We start from the raw sequence: 9,519 nt of genomic DNA on the forward strand, positions 1-9,519 counted from the left end.
GCTTTGTCCTTGCTCCCCCCTGGGGGCCAGGTGTCCTCCCTCCTGGGAAAGGCTGCTTTTGGTAGCCAAAGTCAGGTGAAGGAGAGGGGGGAAAGAAGAGGCATGCTGTGGTTATCTCAGGAGAATGGGAGACGGCAATGGGGGTGCAGACAAGCCCTCCCTTTCACTCCAGGGATAGGAAGAGCTAGGAATAGGTACTCCAGGGTCCCGTCCCCAGGTGGCCTAGCTGCTGTTGACTTTGCTTGGTTACCCTGGGAGCAGCTCTCAGCAGTGTGGGAAGGGGGGGTGTCAGGGAGTTGGACCCAGGCGTCCAGGCTGGGGTGGGATGGCGCCCCGCCTGTGTGGCAGGGATCCTGCCAAGAGGCTGCAAAGTTAACCCCTCCTGCCCTGCCCTAGTCGTGGCTGGCGGGAGGAGGGCGGGCCCAGTTGTGGTTTGGGAATGTGGCCCTAATTTCCCCCTCCCCCTTCCAGCACATCTGTACTTGGTTTACAGTGAATGAGCCTCCTGTCCTCATGAACCAGGCAAGGGCACCACTCCCTCCCTGGCCGGGCATTCTGACACAGAACCAGGCACCACCCGTGACACTCTCCTCTCCCTGCTGAGTATCATCTGTCTGAGCTCTTCCCTTCTTCTTCTGTAGAGGGGCGTAGGGTTAGTCCCAAAGATCAACAGCTGGAGCTCTGAGACAGTGCATCTAGGTAGCACATGGGGCCAGGGAAGCCTAAATCGGGGGACAAAACACTTGGGGTACCTCTGAAGACAGAGGGAGTCAGAATTCCAACTGTCTCTGCCCTCCCTTTGTCTTGGTTTGTCTGTCTGTCTGCCCGGGTCTTTGTCTCTGGTGGGCGTTTGTCTATCCATCCGTCTTGGTAACTGTAGCTCCTCCCTTCTGGCGGCCTCCTCGTCCCCAGCCGACGACAGCAGCCAAGCAGCGATGCCCAGGAAGACCCGCCCTATGCCGGCCCCTCCCCTTGGGATTGCCACTGCTTCCACCCCCGCCCCCTCTACCGCCCCTCCCCAGGACCCAGTGACTGGGGTCTGTTCACTGCAGCAGTTTGGAAGTCAAACCAAATAGCAGCAGCAGATTGGGGGACAGGGAAGAGGGGCATTGTGAGGGCTTCAGATTCTTCTCCCCACCCTCCACTCCCCAGCTTGCAACAGAGCCAGCTTTCTGTCCAGAGATTCCAGGAGGAGGCTTGGGAAGAGGGCTTCCCACTCTGGAAGCTGGTGGAGGGGGCTCCCCTCATTCCTCTTTCCCTTGGGTCATCCCTATTTCTAGGCTTTGCTCTGTTTGTGGCTGCTCCACTTTGTCACCCTGGCAACTTGGAGTAATGATATCTTGGGGCCCCTAGGACCAGGCTTTGTTTGCTCCCCTCATCCCAGAGCAAAGACCAAAAGGAGAGATTATGAGGAGAGGAAAAGGATGCAGATATCTGTCCCACCTGTCCCGAAATTCATGGGGAAATGACTTATTCAGTGTCCTGATGCTGGGGGGGCGGACAGTAGTGAGGATGAAAATTGCCCCACCCTAATTTTCACCCTCACCCCTTCCCAACCCTCCAGCATCAGGATACTGAATAGGTCATTTCCCCATGCCCAAATCTGGTGGTGTGGGGGATGTCCTATGCCATGCTCAGAAGTGTATGGCAGATGACTATGGGGGGTGGTGGGGAAGCTGTGTTGCAGCCCCCAAGGACATCATTAAGGCATGGAAGTGCTGTCAGGGCTTGGAGACCAGGGCACCCAGGGAGAGCGTGATGAAAACATGTTTTGTATAACACGTGTCCTCTCTTTTCCCTTCCTCCTCTCCTCTCCCACCTCCTCCCCCTAGGCAGGCTCTGTGCCAGTGCTGGTGCCAGCCCTGCCTCTGGTGCTTGCTCCACTCCATCCCTTGTACCAGGCCTATTCTGCTGCTTGCCAGCTCATTGACTCACCTGGTGAGTGAGTTTGTGTGTGGAAGGTCCTTACCAGCCCCAGTGCTGCCCAGATCCCCACATAGAATAAGGACTTAATTTTGAAGCTCAGGATTTTAGGATTAGCCTAAACAGCTCTGGGAATTTCTTCCCTGAACAGGCACCATGCATTAATTCAACAAATCTTTAGTAGGCATCTACTATGTGATAAACACTGTGCTAGGTTCTGGGAATACCCAGGTATGGTCCCTGGCAGGTTCACAGTCGGATGGAGTCAGATGTTAACCAAATAATCCACAAAACTGCAACTAGAATAATCAGCGTGGAGAGGCATGAGGTACCATGAGAATGGAGCAGAGGAGTATTCTTCCCCTGCCAAGGAGATCAGGAAAGTCTTTGGAGAAAAAATGGGAGAAGATTAGAGAGAAGGAAGGGCAGCGAAATATATGTGTTGCTCAAGAGTATGTACAAAGGCCCTGGAACTGAGGTCCTGGCCCTCAGCCAGTCTGCTCCCCCCGCCCCCAAAAAAAGAGGGGCCTTCCATTCCTGTGACGTGCTTGGATTTCAATATGCCAAGAGGGAGGGATGGTAAGTACCTCCTTGTGGTCATAGCAGAACGCTGAGATACCTGAATGCATTCATTTCCTCCAGAAAGGGAAACAGAGACAGAGAGGGAAGACGACTCACAGGCTGAGACTTGAGATTATACTACGGAAAACAAGGCCCCATGCTGGCAAATCCTCCAGGGTAAGGGATTCCTGCATTTGCCCAGCTGGAGCCTCACCAGACAGAAAGCCTTCTCCTCTGAGCCTGCTCTACCACGCCCCCACTCCCCTGATCCAGCCCTGACCTGTCCCACTCCCTGGAGCTAGCATGTCTGCCTCCACAGTTGCCTGGAGTGTGTGTGAAGCAAGTGCTACAGGTGTCTGCCAGCCAATGTGTGGGTGGACGTAGCTGTCTGTTTTGCACAGAATCTCCATCCAGGGGATACGGGGTTCTCTCTCCTCTGTCCACTGGAGAGCTTCCAATTCCTCCTACCCAGACACCAAAGTTCCAAGTTTCTTCCTTTTGAAAACGAATTGGGGGCCCTTTGAAAGAGGGAGCAGGCCTCTTTGTGGCTGTGCCTCCTCTGGAGCCAGCAAAGAGGTCATGGAACCAATGGGGTTAAGTCCCAGCCCTGCTCTGACCCACTTTCCTCCCTGTGCCCACATCCCCTGGGGCCAGAGTGTTGGGTGGGGCCAGCCTGGCACCCCCACACCCACACCTGGGACTTCCCCTGGATGGAAACTCCCAGAACCCAGGCATCCTGCTTCCCCTGCCAACTCCCACCAACTGCCTGGGTTCTATTCAGCTTCAGTTAGATCTCCCTGTCTGCCAGCCTTTGACCAAACTACATCTCTACTCCAGCCCACCCTTTGGTGTCTGACTGCCCCTTCTGGTGGACTCCTTTGAAGAAAAGATGTGAAGCTGGGGGAGGGGGCTGTGGAGAAGCCATCTTTTATTGAGCACCTACTATGTGCCACGTATTGTGCTAGACATATACATTATCTCATCCCCACTTAACAGAGCAGGGAGTAAGAACTGGAGAGGTTAAGTGACTTGCTCAATATCACACAGCTAGGAAGTGGCAGAGCTAAGATGGGAACCCAGATCTTGGTGGTCCTGAGCTCTCTTCACTATAGCAGCGTTCCTCCACTTCTCTTGCAGCTGCCCACCTCTCTATGGGACGAGAGACTTGAGAAATTCAATTTAATCCAATTCAGCAAACATTGAGTATCTGTTATGTGCCAGGTACTGACAGGTACCAGAAATAAAGAGATCACTGTCCTCGAGGTCTGGTGAGAAAGACGAGCATTTGGAAGTGCCCTAACGTCAGCATAATGACCTGAACAAGGTGGCATGGAGCTGAGAAAGAAGCGGTACTTTTATTTCCTCCTTCTGTGCAGAGTATATAAATATATTATGAACAGTATACAGAATAAATGGAATAAAGTCAATACCTACTTCATTGCCATCCAGGTCAAAAAATGGAGTATTTCCTATACTTCAGAAGTTCCCCATGCATCCCTTTCACAATTCCCTCAGTCTCCTAAAAAGGAACTACCATTCTGACGTTTGTAATAATCGTTAACACAGAAATTACTTGTTTTTCTTTATAGTTTTAGCACCTGTGTATGCCTTCATAAACAATACTGCTCAATTTTACCTGTTTTTGAAGTTTCTATAAATGGAATGATACTCTATTACTTTTTGCTTCCTACTTATTTTGTTCAACTTGTGAGATATATCCAAGTTGTTACACATAGCTGTCTTCCTATTATTGCACAGTATTCATTGCATGGATATACCACAAGTTATTTTTTTCATTCTACTGTTGGTGAATGTTTGAGTTGTTTTTAGTTTGGACTGTTATAAACAATGTAGCCATGAACATTCTTGTACATGTTTCCCAGTACACAGATGCAGGAGTTTTTCTAGGATATAGAACTATAAGAGTCAAACTGTATATACAGGTTCAATTTTATCAGATAGCTCCAAATAGATTTCCAAAGTGGCTGTATCAATTATATAAGAAGCAGAACATTTTTTTTCCTTTTTTCTTTTTTTTTTCCTTTTAGAGAGAGTCTTACTCTGTCGCTAGGGCTGCAGTGCAGTGGTGTGATCTCGGCTCACTGCAACCTCCGCCTCCCGGGTTCAAGCGTGATTCTCCTGCCTCAGCCTCCCAAGCAGCTGGGATTACAGGCACCTGCCACTACGCCCAGCTAATTTTTTGTATTTTTAGTAGAGACGGGGTTTCACCATGTTGGCCAGGCTGGTCTCGAACTCCTGACCTCGTGATTCGCCCACCTTGGCCTCCCAAAGTGCTGGGATTACAGGCATGAGCCACCGTGCCTGGACCTTTTTTCTTTTCCTTTTTTGTGAGACAGAGTCTCGCTCTCGTCGCCCAGGCTGGAGTGCAATGGCGCCATCTCGGCTCACTGCAACCTCTGCCTCCCGGGTTCAAGTGATTCGGCATCAGCCTCCTGAGTAGCTGGGATTACAGGCACCTGCCACCACGCCCAGCTAATTTTTGTATTTTTAGTAGAGACGGGGGTTTCACCATGTTGGCCAGGCTGGTCTCGAACTCCTGACCTCAGGTGATTTAACCGTAACCGCCTCGGCCTCCCAAAGTGCTGGGATTACAGGCATGAGCCACCGCGCCCGGCCAAGAAGCAGAACATTCTTTTATTTATTTATTTATTTATTTATTTATTTATTTATTTATTTTTGAGACAGAGTCTCACTCTTGTCACCCAGGCTGGAGTACAGTGGTGCAATCTCAGCTCACTGCAACCTCCGCCTCCCGAATTCAAGCGATTCTCCTGCCTCAGCCTCCTGAGTAGCTGGGATCACAGGCACCCACCACCACGCCCAGCAAATTTGTTTTTGTACTTTTAGTAGAAGTAGAAATGGGATTTTGCCATGTTGGCCAGGCTGGTCTCACACTCCTGACCTCAGGTGATCCGCCCGCCTCAGCCTCCCAAAGCGCTGGGATTACAGGCATGAGCCACCACGCCCGGCCGAAGCAGAACATTCTAACCAGGAGCAGGTGCAGGGCCAAGAAGACCCACACAATTTCTTGCCTAAAACCCTCAGAGGTTTTCTATTTATCTTATTTATTTTTATTTTTTATTATTTATTTATTTATTTTCGAGACAGAGTCTCACTTTGTCGCCCATGCAGGAGTGCAGAGGTCCAAACGCAGCTCACTGCAGCCTTGACCCCCAGACTCAAGTGATCCTCCTTCTTAAGCCCCCCAAGTAGCTGGGACTACAAGCGTGCACCATCACACCCAACTAATTTTTTATATTTTTTGTAGAGACGGGGGTTTTGCCATGTTGGCCAGGCTGGTTTTGAACTTCTGAGCTCAACCTATCTGCTCACCTTAGCCTCCCAAAGCACTAGGATTACAGGCGTGAGCCACCATGCCGGCCTTTATTTTTATTTTTAGTATTATTATTATTATTTTTTTTTTTGAGACAGAGTCTCGCTCTGTTGCCCAGGCTGGAGTGCAGTGGCACGATCTCGGCTCACTGCAACCTCCGCCTCCCGGGTTCACACCATTCTCCTGCCTCAGCCTCCCGAGTAGCTGGGACTACAGGAGCCCACCACCACGCCCGGCTAACTTTTTTGTATTTTTAGTAGAGACGGGGTTTCACCGTGTTAGCCAGGATGGTCTCGATCTCCTGACCTTATGATCCGCCCGCCTCGGCCTCCCAAAGTGCTGGGATTACAGGCATGAGCCACCACACCCTGCCTAGTTTTATTATTTTTTGAGACAGGGTCTTGCTCTGCGCTCCAGGCTGGAGCGCAATGATGTGATCTCGGCTCACTGCAGCCTCTGCCTCTTGCCTCAGCCTGCCGAGTAGCTGGGATTACAGGCTCATGCCACCAAGTCGGATAATTTTTTAAATTTTTTGTAGAGAATGCAGTCTCACTATATTGCCCAAGCTAGTCTTGAGATTCTGGGCTCAGGCAATCTTCCCTTCGGCCTCCCAAAGTGCTGGGATTACAGGCGGGAGCCACCTCACCCGGCTGGTTTTCCCTTTTTACTTGGAATAAGATCCAAGTCCCTGCCATGGCTCACAAGAGCCTGCATGGTAGGGCCTCTGCCTTACTCTCTGACCTGTACCACTGTGACTCTCCTCTTTGCTCCTGGCACTTGCTGTCCCCACTCTCTGGAATGTTCTCCCACTAGATAGTTCCATGGCTTGCTCTCACTTCTTTCAGGTCTTTGCTCAGTGACACCTTCCCTGACCACCGAATTTTGGATTGCCACCTCCAGCCTTCCTTATTCCTTTCTCAGCTTTATTTTTCTCCATAGCCCAGCCACTCGGGTTCCATTCAGCCTCAGTCAGCTCTGCCTCCTCTGCCAGGGTTTGACAGACTGCATCTCCCACAAAGCCCTTAAGGGTGGTCATACCTGATTGGGGGCTGGTCTAACTGTCACTTCTGATGGAGTCACTTCTCCGAGTCACTTTCTATCACATCACCCTGGGATAAGAATAGCCTTTCTCATGCTCTGAAATAAGCTTAGTTATGTGTTTACCTGTTTGCTTTTTGTCCCCACCTCACCCCACCCCACCCCTCACTTTTATGGGAACTCCATAAGAGAGGAAACTTAGCTATCTCGTCCACTACTAAGGCCAGTGCCTGATGCATACTAGGTCTCAAATAATAGTTGACCAGGCTGGTTGTCAGTCTCCCAGAGACAGTTGGGTACCTCCCACACTCACACCTGGGACTTGCTCTCTCTGGAAATTCCTAGAACCTAGGCATCCCACCTCCTCTGCCAGCTCCCAACTACATCCCAGACTCCATCTCTCAGAGCCCTCCTGTGGCCACTGCTATTGCCTACTGCTGCTTCCCTGAGTCCCCTGTGGGAGCTGTTTGGGGGCCCTGAAGCAGCAGCTCTGGAGGTTAGTGTCGGAGAGACTCAGGCATCAGGGGCCTAGAGCTCAAGAAATATTTTTTTTGTTTGTTTGTTTTTTGGGGTTTTCTGAGACCAAGTTTTGCTCTTGTTGCCTAGGCTGGAGTACAATGGTGTGATCTCAGCTCACTGCAACCTTCACCTCCCGGGTTCAAGCGATTCTCCTGCCTCAGCCTCAGCGTCCCGAGTAGCTGGGATTACAGGCATGTGCCACCACGCCCAGCCAGTTTTGTATTTTTAGTAGAGACGGGGTTTCTCCATGTTGGTCAGGCTGGTCTCGATCTCCTGACCTCGGGTGATCCGCCCACCTCAGCCTCCCGAAGTGCTGGGATTACAGACATGAGCCACCGTGCCTGGCCAAGAAATGCTTTTTGATTGAGTAAAGGAGAAGACTTTAGCTATGACAGGGCCTCGCCAGGTGAAGAAGGGAGCAGGGGCACTCAGAGCAGAAGGACCAGTGTGAAGAAAGGACTGGAGGCCTGGGAGTACATGTCATATTTGAAGAACGTGTTCTGATCTGGTGCTGTTGGAGGATTTTCAGGGGGGAGGGGTAGCAGGAGAGCTTTGCCGGCCTGGAAGGGGAGGGCTGGAAAAGGAGGGCTGGATGTGGAGGGCTGAGCTCCCTGCAGGATCAGCAAGGCTCAGCATGTCTTAGGTTTAATCCTGCCCCCCACCGTCCGCCCCTCCTACTCCATCCCTGTCCTCCCCTTCACCCAGCCCCCAGCCTGGCCACAACTGCAGCTGAATGGACTTCTCTCTGGGCCTACGCTTGGGGCCTAGGAATAAGAAGCCTGCCCACCAAGAGCCTCCTGCCCGCTCCAGGCATGGTCCACCTGCTGCCTCTCCTTGTCTGTCCTGTCCCCCCTCTGCCTGTGCCTTCCCCTGCCATAGCTGTCCCCCACCCCCCTGCTCCTGCACTGCCTGTCCCTCTAGTGCAGCTCCCTGCCCCGCTTGTCCCAGCCTCCTGGGCCCACCCTGCACCTACTCTTGCCCCCGCTGCCCTGCCTGTCCTCCCTTGACTTGTCCCCATAACTCCTGCGTCTCATGCTCCGGTCCACCCTTGACCTGCTGCCACCCCTCACCCTGCCCGGTTTACCCTTGCTCCATGAGCCAAGCTGCCTGTTTGAGCTCCCGTTTAGGCTGCGGTGATAGCTGTAGCTGTGGCCAAGGGGCTGCCTGGGGACCTCCAGGCTCCCTTGGCTGCTGTAGCTGCTGCTTCAGGGGACAACAACGCACTTCCCGGGGGCGCTGTCTGATAATTTAGGTGGACTGTTGCCCACCAGGAGACTGCCAGTTTCCTGGAGCACTTCCATACTGCTGCCCTGGCAAGGAGGCAGGAGCTGGGTGGAGTGGGAGAGGGATCAGCTGGACCCCTCCCTCAAGCAGGTAGAGGCAGCTGGCTTTCCCCAGTCCTGGGGAGGTGGCAGGGGGAATCTGCTTTGAAGTTAGTTTCTGGATGTGCTCCTGCTGGTTCCAGAACCTCTTCCTCTGCAACTTCTGGAATGGAAAGTGTTCTTCTCAGAGCCTCCCCCACGGTCCCTGAAGGTGAGCAAGTTTGTCATTTCTTCCCCTCCACTGAGCCTCCATTGGAGTCTCCTCTGCAGTTCACATGAATAAATGGACTCTTCCTCTAGAGGAGCTGGAGGATCCTGGTCCAGAGGCCACTTCTCCCTCTGACCTACACCCAAGATTGACCCAAGAGTCAATCCCTGACCTCTCACCTTGAGTCAGGCAGAGAGGGTCAGTGGCTTTTGGAACAGAAGAAGAGGCTGAGTGGAAGATATTTGGTTCCTCCCTCCACTTGGAAATCCTTGGCATCCTTTGTGGTCCTTTGTTTCTAGTCAGGAACCCTCTGCCTGGATGTCTTGTCTTTCAAATCTCTGAGAGCTCACTCAGCCTCATGACCTCAATCTTGCAGCAGTGATCCCATCTGTGACATCCAGGGTCATCTGGCATGGGGATGAGGGAGGCTGGGAACCCTTGACTCAGGCTCCTAAGGATGGCATCCACACATAGCTAGCTGTAAGTCTCCTGTCCCCAGGGGTGGGACTGGGAGATGAGACAAGCCACCAAGAGATAGCTGAGAGCCAGGCTCGGTGGCTCATGCCTGTAATCCCAGCACTTTGGGAGGCTGA

General features: G+C 52.2%; 1 protein-coding gene and 1 long non-coding RNA gene across 2 annotated transcripts; both read left to right on the plus strand.

Moving 5' to 3' along the window:
• The first annotated feature begins 1,827 nt into the window (after window positions 1-1,827).
• On the plus strand, window positions 1,828-3,964 carry LOC129049318 (uncharacterized). Its single transcript, XR_008512335.2, has 3 exons — window positions 1,828-1,938; window positions 2,566-2,661; window positions 3,622-3,964. It is a non-coding gene; the product is annotated as an uncharacterized LOC129049318 (long non-coding RNA).
• A 4,142-nt stretch (window positions 3,965-8,106) lies between these two features.
• Window positions 8,107-8,929, plus strand: LOC129049319 (sperm mitochondrial-associated cysteine-rich protein). The gene has a single exon (XM_054527985.1). The coding sequence runs from the start codon at window positions 8,130-8,132 to the stop codon at window positions 8,646-8,648; it is 519 nt and encodes a 172-aa protein (XP_054383960.1). The 5' UTR covers window positions 8,107-8,129; the 3' UTR covers window positions 8,649-8,929.
• The last annotated feature ends 590 nt before the right edge of the window (window positions 8,930-9,519 follow it).

Source organism: Pongo abelii, chromosome 10 (genome assembly GCF_028885655.2).
Source record: "Pongo abelii isolate AG06213 chromosome 10, NHGRI_mPonAbe1-v2.0_pri, whole genome shotgun sequence".
Taxonomy (NCBI): domain Eukaryota; kingdom Metazoa; phylum Chordata; class Mammalia; order Primates; family Hominidae; genus Pongo; species Pongo abelii.